Source organism: Calidris pugnax, unplaced genomic scaffold (genome assembly GCF_001431845.1).
Source record: "Calidris pugnax isolate Ruff unplaced genomic scaffold, ASM143184v1 scaffold211, whole genome shotgun sequence".
NCBI classification, from domain to species: Eukaryota; Metazoa; Chordata; class Aves; order Charadriiformes; family Scolopacidae; genus Calidris; species Calidris pugnax.
The window spans coordinates 7,926,279-7,945,395 of NW_015091083.1; the positions used below are offsets into that span (position 1 = coordinate 7,926,279).

General features: G+C 38.3%; 1 protein-coding gene across 3 annotated transcripts in view; it reads left to right on the forward strand.

Annotated features, from left to right (window-relative positions):
* The window catches only part of WDR20 (WD repeat domain 20), a 48,270-nt gene that overhangs the window by 22,493 nt on the left and 6,660 nt on the right, over positions 1-19,117 (forward strand). Inside the window, exons 2-3 of one of the 3 annotated variants that reach the window (XM_014957501.1) lie at positions 7,771-7,953; positions 12,947-14,224. In XM_014957501.1, the coding sequence (XP_014812987.1) occupies positions 7,771-7,953; positions 12,947-14,224 (1,461 nt within the window). The remainder of the gene's footprint in view (positions 1-7,770; positions 7,954-12,946; positions 14,225-19,117) is intronic. The other 2 variants (XM_014957503.1, XM_014957502.1) reach the window with 2 other exon arrangements.

Sequence of the window (19,117 nt, forward strand, 5' to 3'; positions counted from 1 at the left end):
AATTGAAGGCAGCAGCAGCGTTCCCTGCTCAGAAGACAGAGGAGGTATTTTTTTGTGTGGAGGGGTTCACAACCTTGTTTCAATTTCAGTGAACCTCCCTGTCCTACAGTAGTTCAAATGTGTTATCGTTCCTGTCCTACTTTAACGCCCTTTGCCCAGCCTTACAGAGAAACAAAGGGTAAGTTGATTCTGTGTGCACCTGAGAAGTGAATGGGGATTTGCTAACAAAAAAGGATTTTTCTTTTTTTAGGGGATCTACTGTTCTGGGTTTTTGAACTCTTTTTAAATAAAAATGTCGGCTTTTTCTAGAGTTATTGGTAGACTGGTGCTTTCAGCTTAGATAACTTCCAGTAGGATGTACCTATCTATACTGGAACCAGATAAATATTTTGGTTTATAGCCTTACTAAAATGGAGCTAACGTTGTTATGGTAAGTTATAAATCAAACAGTCCTTTATGCATCTTCTTTATGGTGGTCACATCCACTTTCTTGATCTTGCCAATTATATAACCAGTGGTTCAGTTAATATCACATAGATTTATTTCAAACCAGTGCGTGCTCTCTGCTCTGTTCGATTGCTTAGAATAATTCTTCTGGAAACAGAATATGATTATTTTATTGGATGCTTCAGAAAACTAAACTGATCTTCGCCTAAATATGGATTTATGTCCCGTTGTTGTGGACTAGAGCTTTTATCTTTATGTGGTCAGAGTTGTCTGCTGTATGAATAAATGCTGAAATCTTGTTAAGTAATGCTTTTCTCCTTTCAAAAGTTGTGTATGTCTTGTATGGCCTCAAGTGGAAGTTAAACACAGAAGGGAGAGGAATATCAAATAGCTTCCCAAATTTACAAGCAGCTTTGTACAAAATTGATCTTTAAGACTTTGCTATGGATGAATTGTGTGGAACACTTGAAAAAAATTAGGTTAAATAAAATTACTTGGTGTCCCTGTTTTACTAACAGAGCTGTTCTTATACAGTATCCTAGAAACTGTCACATGCCTTAAGTGTTCCTGTTCAGCATTTAATCAAGTGCTTTGTAACTTATAAAAAACCTTCTGCAAAGATAGAGGAACCCATTTATGAGGAACGGTGTTGTTCAGGAGAGTAAACGTTCTGTTGAGTGGAAATGAATCTTCAAATGCTTTTGTTGGGAGCAGGTATAAATGCAAATTAAACTTTAAGTGAGATAATTCAAAATATTTATGTATTAGAAAAATGGCATAAAAACGCCACTGAAGCCAAATTAGTAATGATCATGTCTTGAAGATCAGGATCTTAAGATTTATGAAAGTAAAACTGGCACAAATTGGCAGCTACACTTTCTGGAGACTTTCTAGAGAAAGGAAGCTATGGAGGGATACCTTAAACATACTGCTTTCCATTAAAGTAGCAGATTCTTTTTCCTGCTTGCTAATTGGTTTTGTCCCGATTTCTTACTTTTTAATTTTCAAAATTCATGTTTTCCAGTCCAACTTTCATCCCTTTCGCATAGGTTCTCTTGTCTTCAATTAGAGAGGAATAAGGGAAAATGCATGTGTGTTTTTATTTGTAGTGTTAGTTCATACTTGCTTTTACATTAATTGGCAGCAGATTCAGCATTAGTTGTGCTGGTGTGTGAAGCTATTGGTGCTTCAATTCAGAGAGTTGAATGTTCAACCAAATTTTAACAGCAAAACTAAAAAGGAAATGATAATAGTTTTCTTGGGATTTGCAAATGTGACTTTAATATAAAGCAGGTGCATTGAATGCAATGTTGCAAAATAAATACCTAAAGTTTCCCTAGCATTAATGGCTTTGCAAGGCTTAGGAGACACTTAAAACTAGTCTGTGTGTGCACACAAAACAACTGTTATGCAACCCTTAAAGCCAAGCACATCACTCAGGGATGGAAAAAGTAGCTCTTACTTATTTAAGAAACTGTCCTTATGTTTTAGAAACCTATTGTAGCTTTGTGTAAATAGGGCAACTTTACAAATGGTGATTGTCTGCTGGCTTTTTATAGAATCCTAAAGGGAATTTATACTTGGTTTGTTTTGTTTTCTTGTTTATAAGTGTTTCCAGAAGCTTTCAAACTAGTTTATAAATTTTCAGGGGGGCTTCCGAAGTTACCCTGAATGTGTGTTCACTTGTACACCACCCAAAAGGTTCGTGCTGTTGAATCTGAAGAGATTCTAGGACTGATGTGGGTTCTTGCCAGACTTTAAACTTTCTACCAAGAAAGCTGAGGCCATTAGTCAGCAGTCTGTCAGCTTACGTGCAGTTACAGTTGTAGCAGCCATTTTATTACTGATAGGCTATGGCACTGCCAGCTGCACTGAAGAGTGTTTTATTAGGGCTTTATAGTTTCTGGAAGCGTTGCCTGGACTTTCTGTTGTGTATCTGGTATAAATTAAAGAACTTTTGCCCCACATCAGTGTTCCTTATAGGGAAAGACAACTAACTTGTTCCTGTAGTTTTCTTCCTGCGTGAAGTTCCTTTAAGACATAAAGCAGACCTGTTAAGTAAGCTGGGAGGGGCTGTGTTGCTGCTGCTTTGGTTGATCCTAAGCTTAGAATCTCAGGGTCATTTGGGTTGGAAGGGACCACTGAGAGTCTCTAGTCTTCTGCCTAAAGTGATGTCACCTGTGAGATCAGAGCAGCTTGAAGCTACAGTGGAATAACAATAAATTATTCTATTGCTAGTATTAAGTGAGCTGTATTAAGACTCTACAAAAAAGATCTGAACGTCTACTCCTTTGATAATAAAGTAATTCGAAGGATTTCTGGTGTTTCAGGCAGAAGAACTTGTGTACAGAAAGAATGAACGAAAGTCTACTCCTTTGATAATAAAGTAATTTGAAGGATTTCTGGTGTTTCTGGCAGAAGAACTTGTGTACAGAAAGAATGAACGGAGTTCTCCAGAAAGTTCTACAAAAGCACCTGGGATAACTCAGCTTTCTTGTTGTGTTCCTTGACTTTCTCTGTCCTTCAGCTAGCTCTGCAGGAAGGAGAGGGAGACCAGCACAGACATGGAGGAAGAATAAACAAGCTGTAAGGGGCCTCCTGGTTTAGTTTTCCCTGTCCTTGCTAATACAGCGAGCGAGTCTGTCCTGGAAGACCTTGCCCTGTTCACGAGGGTATACTGTAAGACAACGTGCTGCAGCAAGGGTTTCCATGCCTCTTGTTTTCAGCTAGGGTTTAAAGAGCACCTGTGAAGTTAAATAAAGTTCACTTAATAATTCTAAGAGTTGATTTCTCATGTTACCTGTATAGCATTATAACAAGCACAGCTTTCTCAGATTGTTCCATTTGTAGATGGAACCATTAAATCCCTGGACAGAGAGGTATGGATGAGATACCAAGCTACAGGTAATAAGTTGTGAATTCCAAGCTCCAGAAATGTGGAGGAAACTGTTTTCAGAAGTATAGAATCTTGGTTCTTTGTGCCTTTCATTTTGCACTGGAGCTCTACATACATAGCCAATCTGTAATCTGCTGTTCAAGATCAATTAATTCTCTGGACAACAGAGATTTTCTTAAGAGGATTTTTGGAAATAAAATTTTTATTAAATGTTTGCCCTCACTTCCAAGCTTAAAGATCTAATATTCTGTCTCCATCTCACAGCTATCACCCATTGAAAGCCAGTTCTTCTGGACAACATGTTATTTAATACTTTTAAGTATCTAAAAGAAGCATTTTGATTACTACATTTGAAACTATCTGAGATAAATGAATAAATAGCTCTTTTCCTTTCTGATCTTGGAGACGTTTTTTAGCTTGGAAGGAAATGTAGCATCTATGATACATCTCATTCAACTAAAATTTGCAGAAAGCTGCAGATATAAGTTAGGAAAAGAAAAGATACAGGAAGAAATCACATCTGTCAAGGAGCATGATTAAATGCTGACTTGAAATAATGTGATTCACTGTTTGGGAAATCTTAGTATGAAAGCTCTAAGTCTCGGATCAATAGTACATAAAAAAAGGGAATCTTGGGTAGATATTAATCTGGCAATCTGGCTTTGACCTTAGAATTACATACAGCCACAGAACCCAGGTTATTATGTCCGTCCTAATCAGACATCTCAAACATCAGAATCAGAAAACTTAAATATTTGCTTCAGACTGATGTAGCTGATTGATTTTTTTTTTTTTTTTTTTTTTTTATTTCCTTCCTTCCTTTCTTTTTATTTTCTTCCTAAAGTTTTGGTAATTAAAAGCTGTGGTTAAGATGTTCCATTTGACTGCCTTTCTGCTGGAAGCCATAATTCGGAGTGAATGGACAACTGCTAGACTGTTAGACTTTATTTTGTTTTTTCTCCCTCCCCCAGCAGAGTAGGGGTAATTTTGCTAAAATAGCATGCTGTGAGAATTAACTAAATGAGACTAGGAAGTCCCCCAAACAGCTACGCGGCTCACATTTTATTATGAGTATGAATTCGTCAGGAAACTAAATGGCAGAGTTGGTCAGTTTTTCTTCTATAAGTAAGTGTAAGGTTCTCTAGAGAGTTTTAATCTGTTCAAACACAGGACTTGGAAGCTGTTGATGCTGAATTTTATTCAGCCGTATGGCTGACTTCAGACAGGTGTTGTGTGAGATTCCTCTTGTTCTTGTTGCCTGACAGCCACTACTCCTTGTCCCTTTGCCCAAGGGGTACTTGAAATACCACGGTACGTCGGAAGGAACATACTTCTAACACAGGTATGAGTTGGCCAAGTTGCTAATACCGGAGTATTGATTAGCTGAGATGTACTTCAGTGGCTTGCACAAATTTTTATTGGGAGGATGGTGTTGACTCTTAGCCTTGCGTTAGAATCAGTCGTGATAAAGTGTTGTTTTCATCATGAATCATTGGCAATGGAGTAAGTTTCTCAAAGTGGACAGGCTGGAATAATGCTGAGTGTTTTTTTTCAGAAGAAAATGTTAAAAGAAGTGGGACAGGAAGCATGCAAATAGCTTACTTACCAGCTCAAGCAGAGGTGAGGGTGCCTGATCCTGTGCGTTTAACCTCCATGTTTGGTAACACTTAATCCCAAGATCTTTCTGTTCTCTTTCAAAGTACATCGCCATGTTGAGAAAGGGGGGGGCAGTTCACATCACCTTGTTCAGTAAATAGTGTCATATCCTAGGATTTGACAGTTAAGGACTCGGATTTCATGTAAAAGCTCTCTTCTGAGAACGAGACCTTCCACAAAACAGCTATAGCAAATGGCCTTAGTGGTGAGCTAATGAAACATTGAGTCCCAGGCGCGATTGAATTTTATGAGTAAGCGCTTTTCTTGTTCTTAACAAAATCCAATAGCAACCTTCAACTGTGCCGAAATAAAGAAAATGTCTCCTAGTTCTTACACTCATTGATTCTACCCTGCCTTTAAATTTACAGAGATTGAGACCAAAAGAGTACTTTTGTGCTTGTAGATTTGACTTATCTCCACGAGGCAACTATATTATATACAGAAAACACTAGCTGCATGTGAATAAAAGGTGGGGCATCCCTGTCAGGAGAAGCCTGGTTAATTCTGGCTTGAATTAGTTTATTTATACTCCATTTAAGTTCAGATAGATTGTCACTGCCATCTGGTTCCCAGAGAACAGCTAAGAAGCAGTGCAGTAAAGTCTGTGCTTAGATTCAATTTATCAGGATGTCATGCCTTGGCAGATCCGTTATCAGACAATTTCAGAAGAAGGGGAACTTTAGTCACACCAAATTTGTCAGACAGCACAAACAAAAATTAGTGATATAAAAATCCTACCAGACCAAAGAGCAAGGTACAGTTCCAATGTAAAAATACTCACCTACTGATTCCTTGCTGCTTAAAAGGATAATGATGATTCAGAAGGAGGAGGACCTGGGAATAATCATGTTTTCTGTTGGCTGGGAGAGTCTATGGTTCTCTGATCATTCAGTATGATTCAGACTGAGCCCTGTTCACTTTAAAAGGGATCTTCCCTCTTAGGCTCTGGGACCTGATGGAACTTTTGTCCAGAGGATACAACTTTGAGTCTCATAGGGTAACCTTGTTAACTCTGTCTTTCTTTGAGGTATGCATCTATATGTTTCTGTAGAATGGTCTTCCAGATAGAAATGTTGCCCCAATTATGAGAGTTATCTCTTGATATCACTTATTTTGTAGTGACAGGACAAAGGAATCTTGTACAGTATAAGAGATAACTGCATGGCCTGTAGGATTTGATCTTTCAGCTTCAAATGACAGATTCGCATCTGTCTGTGAATGCTCCTTGGTAGGCATGCGCCTTACCCTACGATCTCCCAGTAGAGCTAGTATTCTATTTAAGTTCTCCTTGAAGAGGTGTTGCTAATATTCTTTTTTAGCTTATAATGGATCTCTGGGCTCTGGAGAGTAACTTTTTAATCTGCTGACTTGAGAAGTTGGAACACATCATCTCATTTTGGAGTTTTCAACCAGGAGGCCACCACACCTGATTAAACTGGTTTATAATATATGTTGCAAAGCATAAGTGCAACTTTAATATTGTTGCGTATATATGCTTATCATGCATATCCTGTAGTTAAATTTGCCTTGGAAATGGCTCACCTGACATGATTCACTGTGTAGCTAGTTATGATTTTTCCCTACTGACAGGTCTAGTTTCTGTCTGAGTAGCTCTGTGTACACAAAGGATTTGCTGTGCTGTAGACCTCATCCTCCAAGGTTTAATACACTGGGGCAATTTTTTCTTATGTGAAGCTTGTCCTCTTCCTCAAAGAAGTTTTATTTCTTGTATTAATGGCCCAATTTCCTCTAACTAAAAATACTGAAAAAGCGTATATAAAAATGTGAATCTGTGTCCTGAGTCACAGCTACATCTCAGGTCTGGAATATTGTTGAGTTTCTGCAGCTTTCTAATTACAGACTTCGAATCTAGTAAACAGGGAGTTTAAAAAAAAGAAAAGGTTGAGCCTGATGTATGATCTTGCATATTAAATGTGTGGGTTTTAATCTCTGGATGATGAAAGATTAAGTTGTCTGTTCAGAAGTGATATGGGGATAAACATGGGTTACACAACTGAGAGAGCATTTTAAATTGCTTTTCTGTTCCTTTTGATTCTTCTGACACTTCAGTGCCAGATCTTCAGTTGTTTATGTTGAAGTTCCTCAGTTTTGTTGGCACTTATTTTGTCTGAGCTATATTTGAATTCTATGTTCAGTGTCAGAAGCACAATTACTTTGTAGCTTAATGGCTTAAAATGTATTTTATATCACAGTATCAGCATCTTGAATTGGTGTGCCTAGAAAATGTTCTCCTAGGATCTAGGCGATAATTTTTTTTAATTGAGACCAACATCATATGTTTGCCTGTTATAAAAGGATAGACTTACAGTACACAAATTAGGTAATTGGGAATATGCTATTTTTAATCCAAAATTGGTTGTACTCAATATTGAGAAAGCTGCTAGTAGGAAAGTAGATGATCTCTGTGATGGAATGACCCTTCTGGCAGGAGAAACCTTCTGGGAATAGGTTGATCTTGAGGAATCGCTGAAGCCTTTGTGTTACTGAAGGGTTGCCATTGATTTGTCACGATGTAGTTGCAAAGGCTGGGGTAGGCTTAGTGTTTAGCAAAACTAAAAATCACAAATATATGAAAAGATAAAAATTTTTGACAACATCTTGGATGTCTTTAAAAAGCAGCTGTGCATTTATCAAAATAGGGTTTTGTGACTGCGTAATTTGTTGTTTAGTATAAAGATTATTCGCGAATAGACTTGGTTTTATGCACACATTGTGACAATCTCTCTTAATTCTGTTTGCTCTCTTTGCAGGCTGCGGACTTGAGCAAACCAATAGACAAAAGGATATACAAAGGAACACAACCGACATGCCATGACTTCAATCACTTAACAGCCACAGCAGAAAGCGTGTCTCTTCTAGTGGGCTTCTCTGCAGGCCAGGTCCAACTTATAGACCCTATTAAAAAAGAAACTAGCAAATTATTTAATGAGGAAGTAAGTAGAAATCTTAACGTTGTTGCATGCAATGTAATTGTGATACTAAAGATTCTAGATTCTCAAAGTTCTATGGATGGCTCTCTTTGCTTACATAGCTTATCATTCAGTCACTACCTTTGTTTTTCAGCTCTTTCACTGGCTTGGAATACCTACACAAAAATGTTATTCCTGAAGGAATCTTTTGAGTTTTTAGATTAAAAATTAGGACTTTCTAGCTTGGCTAATACTGTAACTAGAGTTAATGACAGTTAACTGGTGGAAAAAAAAAATCTATAAATGTTGCTGCATGTGCTCTGAGGTCAGTTGTTTTTGAGGCTTCTGCTTTCAAATGCAGAAGAAAACATTTGAGCCCCTACTTAGCTAATACATTATGGTCAAAATATTCAGTAAGGTTAAAATGCCAGTTTGTATTGTCAGGATGTTACAGCAGAAACTTTCTGTATCAAGGATTCCTAAAGGCTTGCTTGGGGAAGACTAGGATATCAAGCTGAATGCTGCATAGAAAAAGCTGAGGGCTTATGAGGTCTTGGCCATGTGATGTTCCTGAAAGAAACTCTCCACCTGCTTTTTCTGCTGATGTGCAATAAGGAAAGCTAGATGGGAGTGCTGTGGGGGGAACTAATGACAAGTTACAGGACCGCTGGCTCTGATTATCTGGTAGGATTGGCATTCTTAGAGGAGTAAGTGTCTGGATGCTAACAAGACAAGAAATCTGGCAGCTGGTACAACTTTTGACAGCATTTTCTGCAGAGGATGAGTTACAGGAATTTGGGTGGTTTGGGGGGTTGATTTATTTTGTGGGGGTGTTTTTTTTTTCCTCCTTTTTGTGTTTTAAGCCAGCTGCAGGTGAATTGAGGGGGTGGAGAACAGCAAAGAGCTTTGCAGGTCTGGGTTTTTTCCCTTTAATTTCGAATCTGGATAAGAGCTTTGCAAATGAAGTTAAGCCTTGCTCAGCTTTCAAACTGAGCAAGCATATCTTTCCCACCTCAGAGAGATGTGTTGCCTTGCTCTGTCTTTGTGCAAAGAAGATTGAAGTATTGTTCTCAATGGGGATGTTTTATAATTAGAACTGTCTAATTCCTCCTCAGCTTTCTAAAAGTAGCTCCATCTAGATCAGAAGAGGGGTGTTTTGCTTCTTACCTAGCCTTTTCCCACCTGCTGTCTCTGCTTGTGTTGAGTGGGAAACAGCGCTGGAGAATCTCTTAATATTGCATGGAGTACTCTGTTTGGTAGAAACTTCTGTAAAAGTAGTTGAAATGTTCATTTTAGCATTGTCCTAACATCCCTCCACCACCCTCGGTGCCTCCCCCCAACCACAACCCACCCCAAACCAAAAAAAAAAAACCCCAAACTTTGTCATTGGTGCAACTTCACCACTGGGAGCACTGGCCTGGATGTGAACAAGCTACTTGTGTGAGTATAGCTCTGATTTGATCTTGTATGATAATAGTGTAAGTATTACAAATGGCAGTGGAAATACTATAAACACCTGGAGTTTCACATCACAGAGCAGTTCCCACTCTTGTAGCTGAACTATAGTTTCTTTGAGAAAAACTTCTGCTAAAACTCTTGCAGAAAGGTCCAATGCATGTTTACATGCCTTGGTGGTGTTTACTGCCTAGTGTCTGCAGTGTAAAGCTGTGCTACACGTTGAATAGTCCGTGTGGTAAACCACAAATTATGGGAGCACTGAAGCCACTTTCCATTAGACAATATTGTCTTTTCTCTGTGCTATAACCAGCATTGCTTCCCCGTGGTGGGAATACATCCTTTGTCAGTTTGGTGGACGTTAAATGACATATCTGTTTTCTACAAAGCTAACATAAGGATTTGTTCAGTGCTACCAAAACTATGCACACAGTAGGCTAGAGTTAAATGACAAATTCTTGTTTCCTACACTGATCTTACCTGCAGTTGCAACCAATTCTAAAACTTTCTTATATTTTTTTCTCCGTCAATTAGAATATTGATGTGTGCCCTGGATGTGTTTGGAAGTTCTGGCTCGTATCTAAAAGCCATTTCAGAGGAACATCAGTAATCATTGATGTTTGAGCCAGTTTGTTTGCTTCAAGATGAAGGTGCCTGTTGGGTTTTGAATATATTTAGAGTTTAGATAGTGTTTGAGAATAAGCATGTCTTCATAGGCAGAAAGTGGCCTAAATGGGTGTTTACATTTTTTGACATATTTAGCACTAGTGCTAGAGGTAATAGAATTCACCAACTCTTCTGTTAGTAATTTGGTGATTCAGGTAGCCCAGAGCTCTGTTCTATCACCATGATAAAGCAGTCAGGGTAGCACATAATCGTATGTGATATGTGAAATTAACTTAACCTGTTGTGACACAGAAGGTTATGTTGAACTTAAAATGCAATAGCCTTAATGGGGTCTAACTTGTTACTCTTCCTTTTTTTTTTTTTTCTTCTTTTTTTAATTCTGTTGATGTAGAAGACAATAGGGACTTGAAAGGCTGAGGTGAGTGATACTATGCAGCTTGTGGCTGCCTACCTAAATCAATCTGTTCCAACAGTGGGATTCCTTCTAGCCGTGTCAGAATTACATTAGTGATATTTTCTTATTCCCAAAAACCAACCAAGTGTACCTCACAGATTTTGTTGTTTCCAGGTGATAGTTGGTTATTCTCAAGCTAGCCAACTGAAATGTTTCTTTCATCTTTTTTTTTTAATTCTTATTGAAACTAAAGCCTTAAGCTGCAATTTTTTTCCTAATAAATTTTTCCTATACCTGTGTTGCCAGAGCTCTTTGTCAGACTTTAATGCATATTCCTTGATTGCCTCAGTTTTTTCACTCCTTTGTGGCCTATGCCTATAATTTTGTCCCGTCAAGCTTGTTCAAAACGTGGCTACCAAGATAATCTTGACTTGTCTTCCTGACTTGTGACTGAAGGTCCTTCACTTACTATTCTTTCACTGAACAGAACATAAGCTCCTTATCTCAGCTGCTCCACTGATTCTCTTGATACCTCATCCAGTCCCTTCTTGTCGCGCGTCTCCAGTCACACTGACTTCAGGTCTTTTGTGGCAGAAGTGTGTGAGCCCAACTGAAAGCTATTAAAAATTCAGAAAGTCGTCGCTTCAGAGTTTCTATCTTCCTGCTGAATTTAAAGCTCTGCTGGTCGTGAAGGGGATGAGTTGTAGTCACTTGCTACCTATCAGTTTAAAGTCTCCCTGTGTCTTCTCTCTTTGAGCTAATCTGTTCTCATTGCAGATTGCAATCTTCTGGTTTGTTCAGATCCTGGAGGTAAAGATCAGGTTTGCAGGATTTCTGTGTAATCTTTAATATTGTGTAGCTAAACGTGATTATGGACTTAAAACGCCATTTCTAGTAAAGTTGAGCAACTGCTCTTATGAATAGAGGTTGTATAGGTTGTATGCCAGGTTGAGCTGCTCCAGTGGAGGAGAGCGTGACATTTTTCTTTGTTGCCACATTAGTGGTAGTTAATAGTAAGAAGTATTGCCTCTAACAAGCCAGCTGGGCTGGGGTTCCCCATCCATATGCTCTTGGTGTGTACCAGGTGACTTTTTGTCTAGTATTTCTGATAGCATCATTACTGAGGCATGAATGATATATTATGTATCAATGAACACATGACAAACTATTTTAAATATCCCAACAGAAGTTAAGAATATGTTATTTTAAAGCTACCACACTTGAGGAAGAGTTCCCAGATGAAGTTACATCTCGTGGCTCTGAAGTACAAAAAGGCTAATTTAACCAATGAGGAATTATGGGAGAGAGGCTTCCTGGCGTTACACTGAGGTTGACAGCAGCAAAAGAATATGCAAAAGTATAATCTAAAATGAAAGGTGCAGCTTTCCAGTGGTAGTTACAGGCTCAGAATGGATAACAGTCAATCTATTATCCATTAGTTTGGTGGTTTTTTGTTTTTGTTTTTTTTTTTGTGATAAACAGCATAGCAAGGTTTTGGGGGGGACTTCTTCGCTCCTTTGTTTTATAATGCTTTTGTAATTTGTTCTGCTATTTCTTTAGGCTCTTGCTATTCTCATTCTTGCCTTTTTGTGTAGCTCAGCTCTTCTTTCAGCCTATAATCAATCTATGCCAAATGCAAATCTTGAATGTGCATGTAAAGAATTACTTGTCTCCAAGTTGCAGTTGAGTGATGCCATGAGCGACTTGGTAAGTTTTAGAAATCCACCAGAACTACAGTAGCAAACACAAGGAGTCAGACTTTATCTCTCAGTTCTTACAGTGGTGAAGACATGGTCATTTGTTTAATGCCTGTGGTCATTCTTTTGCAATGATGATTCTGCTAAAATGCTTTTCTTTAAAGGAAACATCTGAATCGGGTGGTAACTGAGATTATTGACGGGTCCTTGGCTAATGAACGAAAAGTCATTGGAGGGTGGGAATTCCAAGGTGAAGAGCATGTGGTGCCTTCTGAATTCACTGAACTATGTACATTTAACTACTAACTTTCCAGCCATCTGATAATGTAAAAGCTTCTAAAGCTGCCTCTTTTATTTTTTTTCTTTTAAGGATGGATTTTATTTGTGATTTCAGATAAAACCAGAGTCTAAATTTACCATTGTTGATTTGTAAGCTGTTTGCTCTGTGGTACAGATGAGTAACTGCCTTTCTTTCCTTTAGCTTATTCTGTGTTTCCTTGATTGTTTCCTTTTCATGCTCTTCAACCCACACAGCGAAAAATAAACCCGAGAACACTACTTTAGATTCATAACAACAGGTTGGCTTGATTGAAATATGTTCGTTGTGGAATGTGACTGGACCATAATAATAACCTTTGGCAGCTCTTTATCTAAAAACAATTTCCTCTTTACTGCCTGATAAGATAAGTTTTTTGCAAATGCAGTACATCCGCTTCTTTCTAGAAAGTTGGGTTCGCTGTGGTTAAGTATTGTTCCCATCCCCTCAGAAAGCTCAGATTTACGGTTAATCATTAAAACTTTACTTTTCAGACTTTCTGATGTGTATCTTCTTTGTTTTTCACAGAGACTAATAGACAAGTCCAGAGTAACCTGTGTAAAATGGGTACCAGGTTCGGAAAGCCTTTTCCTAGTAGCTCATTCCAGTGGCAATATGTACTTGTATAACGTGGAGCACACTTGTGGTACCACAGCCCCGCACTACCAGCTGCTTAAACAAGGAGAGAGTTTTGCAGTTCACACTTGCAAGAGTAAATCCACGAGAAACCCTCTGCTTAAATGGACAGTAGGTGAGGGTGCCCTGAATGAATTTGCCTTTTCCCCCGACGGGAAGTTCTTGGCGTGCGTGAGCCAGGATGGTTTTCTTCGCGTGTTTAACTTTGACTCGGTGGAATTGCATGGTACAATGAAAAGCTACTTTGGAGGACTGCTGTGTGTGTGTTGGAGTCCCGATGGGAAGTACATAGTGACGGGTGGAGAGGATGACTTGGTAACAGTTTGGTCTTTCGTGGACAGTCGAGTCATAGCGAGAGGCCACGGACACAAATCGTGGGTCAGTGTTGTCGCGTTTGATCCATATACCACTAGTGTAGAAGAGAGTGACCCGATGGAATTTAGCGGAAGTGATGAGGATTTCCAAGACCTCCATTTTGGCAGAGATCGAGCAAATAGCACGCAATCTAGGCTATCCAAAAGGAACTCTACGGACAGTCGTCCAGTAAGCGTTACATATAGATTTGGTTCCGTAGGCCAGGACACGCAGCTCTGTTTGTGGGATCTTACAGAAGACATCCTCTTTCCCCACCAACCTCTCTCAAGAGCAAGGACACATACAAATGTCATGAATGCCACAAGTCCACCTGCTGGAAGTGGTGGAACTAACCCGGGAAGTAACGGAAACAGTATCACAACACCTGGAAACTCTGTACCCCCTCCTCTTCCGCGGTCAAACAGCCTTCCACACTCTGCAGTCTCAAATGCTGGCAGTAAAAGCAGTGTCATGGATGGTGCCATTGCTTCTGGCGTTAGTAAGTTTGCAACCTTATCGCTACACGATCGGAAGGAAAGACACCATGAAAAAGATCACAAGAGAAACCATAGCATGGGACATATATCTAGCAAGAGCAGTGACAAACTGAACCTAGTTACTAAAACCAAAACGGACCCAGCTAAAACTTTGGGAACACCTCTCTGTCCCCGAATGGAAGATGTTCCCTTGTTAGAGCCTCTTATCTGTAAAAAGATAGCACATGAAAGACTGACTGTGTTAATTTTTCTTGAAGACTGTATAGTCACTGCTTGTCAGGAGGGATTTATTTGCACATGGGCAAGGCCTGGTAAAGTGGTAAGTTTTAATCCTTAATGCTGCATCAAAGAACTAGAACTCTGAATAGGTAGTTTTCTTGAAATATAAATGAATGTTGAATATAAAATTTCTTTATGCTTAATGTAAAAAAAAAAAAAAATCCTCAGAGCCATACTTTTGGATACTGCATGCCATATTTCTGAATGATTTGAAGTGTCTTGGATACAATTAAGTATAGTTGCCTTCCAGCAGAAGAAATAAATACTGTGCATCTAAACTATTGATCAGTGTTCTTATACTTAAGCATAACCACAATATGGTGAAAGCTATTTATGTAAAAATTGAAGTAAAACCTGTCAATCACTAAAATAATTATAATCCTTCTAATGTTTTCCACAAAATACAGCACTCCCAACGAGAGTAGCTTGTGAAAAAGCTGCTGCTTTTAAGTCTAATGAGAAATGTAAGCCTCTGAAAAAATTAAAACCAAAGTGTTTTGTTCCTCCATCCTTTTCTGTGGTGGCGCCTGCCCTTAATGTAAAACCACTCCTTATTGAAACGTCAGCCATTTTATGCACAGATTTGTGAGCCCTTTTTACTGACTGTAGTTTCTGCTCTTGAAATTGTGAATCAGTATTAGCAAGGAACTCTTTTAATTTTTGATTTCTGTATTTGTTAGGGAAAAATCATGCCAGCTTTCTCTGAGTAGTTTCAGTGTTACGTTACTGTCAGTTTTGTTGGGCAGCTGGATCATTGACAAGCTCCTGCTTTTTGATGGCACCTGTTCTATCAGTTCAACCTTCATTAAAATATATTACTAGTTTTAACTCTTGTTGTTAATGCACTTGAACACAGATAAAACTTTATTTTTCTTCTGTCCAATGTATAGCAAGCTAGATTTTTGAATGAAGCTAAACGTGGTGATTATTATTTTATTAAAAAGTACTTTGTGCTACAATAGCTTTGTTTGCCAGCAATATTTTAAAGGAATACAGCTATGAAAACACTACCAGAGTTGACCTAGCAAAAAAAGAATTTTTTGTGAAAAATTCTGAAAGGGGATGCAGGTTATCACCTGAAAATAAAGAAATAATCTGGTAATACCTGAAAATTGCCAAGTTGGGCAATCTAAATGAAAATCTGATGTTCATAAGGCTTTAATCATGTGGTTCCTAAATCTGGCTTTTGAAGCAGAGGTACTGTATTTCTACACCACATCTGCATTGCCATAAAATTCTAAGTAAACCTCAGTAATTTTTCTTAAAACTGCATAATGTAAGTTTCTTTGAGATATTATCAAATTTGTCTCAGTGTAGGTATGTGTAGAGAGCTATGTCTGCTCCGCATCTTAATGCATATTTAAAGGTTGAATCTAAACCTAAAACTTGTAAACCCTTTTCTGGGGAGAAGGGAGGAGGATGTTACCTAAAAGGTTGGGGGTTTTTTTGCCTAAACCCTATAGATCCAGCATTAATTAAAAATTAAAAAAAAAAAGCACCTCCCCCAAAACACTAAACTATTTAAAAAGTTTGTCCTAAATGAGAATACTAAAGCAGTTATTGATTCTGTGACTCCGTGCAATTTGCATGGACTGTGAATTAACTTTATACACGTACAGCAGTGCCTCAGATTTCTATTGTGACCTGTATTTTCTTTCTGTTCTCAAACTCCTTTGCATATTCCTAAACACTACACTGTTAAACTTCTTTTCAGTGGCTGAGGTGGGTTTTGTTAGACTGGGTATAACTGAAATATTTTTGTGTATTGACTTTGATTTGGAATATGACATTTCAAATATTTCAGAGATAAAGTATGCAGTACCAAAAAATCAGGATTTATGTATTGGCCAATATGGAAAACTTTAATTACAGGTAAGTAATTTTCATGCTGAAGTTATCACTTTCAAAATTAATATATTGCACACTGATGTAAATGCCATATTGTTTAGGAAGTATTTACTTAGAAATTTTCAAATGATTTTTTTTTTTCTGATTTCACTTGCATTTCTAGTGAGCTCACTCTGCTGGTAAAAACTAAATTTTGGTGGCATGTTTACAGGGCTTTGATAGGAAAATATTTGTGCCAGAAGGACGTTATGAGCATCCTTTTTGTTTATAGGAAAGCACTTAATAATTTTATTTAATGAAAATTGTCAAAGTATAAAACACTCATGGTAATGTCTTTCTTACTGGGTTATATACCATTCATTTCTGTTTCGCCAGCTGTTTTATCCTAGGCTGTCCCATTACTCTGGGGTTTAAAGCTGCTATTTCTAGTCTTCCTTTTGAAATATGGGTCCCCAAGTGATCTTAAAACTCCGTCACGTTTTTGTCTGCCAACTCTAGAGCGAAAGCCTCTGAATCTTGCTGCTTCTTCCATCATTGCCTCAAAAGGCCTTCATTAAATGCACGCCGCTGCCAGCCTACAGAAAGCATTGGATGGAGAAGGGGAGCAGGCTGGCAGCGTCTGACGGGGTTCCCTTGAGGCAGTGCTGCCTTTCCCTCTCATTTTTAACAACCATCGAAAGATGCGCTGGGTTAATTGGACACTTCTGTGTGTGATGAGTTCCCCTCGTTGTTCTGGTCGGGCTGGTGCTGCCCTTAGTGGGAAAGAAATCCAGGAATGTCTCTTGAGCCGTGATCCTTAGGATAGCTGACGGGCTGTACAGGTGCTTACAGCGTGTCCTGACTGGTGATTAACTTTCCCAATTACTACTTCAGTGTGTACATAATCGTACCTTGAGCTTCCTCGCTGGGTAGACCCTTCGTGCATTGCACTTCCAGAGCTGTTGTCCCAACTCCCAATCAGTGAGGCCAAGTGAATGGCAAAATTCAGTAAGGGACAAGTCGAATGAGGCTCAGGATTCATTAGTTTCTATTTTTTACCCTCACTTTTCGTTAGCCTGTTTCTGAAGAAGAAGGTTCAGCGTGGTGAGAAAAATAGGTTGCCTTAACAAAAAGCATGAACTTTCTTCTCGACACGGTGACAGTCAGCCCCTGATGGGAAACCTAAACTACAGAGCTGTTGTATTAATCTGAAAATGTAGAAAAAGAATTTTAAAGGGACCAAGTTAAACTTCACGTGTTATCTTTATAGCTACTACAAACTGAATTACAGCACCTGCAGAAGCAATTTAAAAACAAAACAAAACAAAAAACCAACACAAAACCAACAACCCCCCCCCAGGCCCCAAAGTGGTACCTGGATATGAAAAACAAGTTCTCTCTGAATTTAGTGGTCAGAGAAACTATGTAATTTTGGTGTCTCACTTTAGAACTAACTGTTCACTGTCGTCTTCACCGTTTTATTTAACTAAAAGTCACAGATTAGTTGTTTGGGTTGTGAGAAAGCTCAAGGTAAGATTGGCAGGAGGAGGAGGAGGTGAAACGGGAGTGTATAACCTGGCAAGATAAACATGCTACCATTTTGTACAACAAAATGCACATGGAATTTATTTATTTGACTTATTGTACAGGAAAACTTAGGCTTAAATTATAACATCCTTGAATTTTTCTAGTTAACTACAATTGTAGTACAGTATCATGTTTTAGTATGACTTCTGTTTTAGTGAAAGTACTTAAAGGTTCATGTACTCTATCGGAGCGAGATGAGCAGCTATACGTACTAATTCTTCCTCAGTGGAAAGGAGCATTTCATCATTACAATTGAAGTTCAATTGCTGGTATTTAAGTACTATCAAAGAGATTTCTTTCGACGTGATACGGTATCTGTATAAACTTCAGGGATGATTCTAGTAAAACTGAAAAAAACCCGCAGCTTATCTGAGTTCAGGTTACCCTGCTGAAATTGGAAGCTTTCTGTACCGTGCGTAATAGCGGAAGTTGCACATGGCGCGTCCCCGCGGCGTCAGGGGGAATCCAAACCTACTACACTGGTGTGATATTTATAGCAAGGTGTGTGTGTGTGTGAGTGTGTGAGGAGGTGTGACAAGTGGCTCCGGTAAAGCCAGGAGAGATCATAATAACCCTGTAAAGGCTTTATGATGAAGATGTCTGGATTAGGAAATAACATGACTTTTACTAAACGCTTTTTAGATGACCCGTGTTCTGAGTTATCACCTCTTAAAATTTGATGATGTACTTGGAATGACTGTATATGTCTGCCCCTTTAACAACGTAAAGCTACTAAATTAATATTTAAAATGCTGGCCTGCTTATGTTACAATAATAAAATTTGTGTCAGTTAATTTACTGTCAATTTACATGTAAAGATTAAACGATATTTTTTTTTTTCTGCATTTTCTGAATTCTGTATACTGGAGTTTGTTAAAGATTGCCATGTTAGGTGATACTGTACAAAATTGTATTGACTACCTTTAGTGAAAATCAAAAGTAAAATTCATATGTATTTCCTTTTTACACTTCCATCTAATTTCTTGACAACTTGAATAAATTTCATAGAGCCTTTCTAACATGAACTATTGTTAATTTAACTGTTGCAATAATTAAGCTTTAAAAGTATTGTTGGTATATTTATAATTTTAAGAAGATCATGTTTGTTTCATACTGCTTATTTTTAGCTGTTCTATTGTCACTGTTACAGCTGAAGAACTTTACTAAATACTTGACATTACAAAATAACTTGCTGGGGTTGTCCTCTGTATACTGATGTTAAATAAAAATGTGTGATTGAACTGTAAATATAGATAACTTTCAATAGTCCTTTCCACATTTGAGTTTTAATTTACCTTGCAGTCCTTAGGTGGTCTTACGCTTCTCAGACTGTACTGAACAAAGGGCCACGGTGAAAGCTGTTCACTTGCCATGTGTTAAAGTTAAGAAGTTGCTGCATCCTGTAGTCTGCTCTGAGTAAATGTTTCACCTCCTCTCGAGACGATGCATACTCTTGGATGTTTAAATCTCGCTGATAAGCTCATATCTCATTATACTTATTATTTTTTTTTTTTAGGAT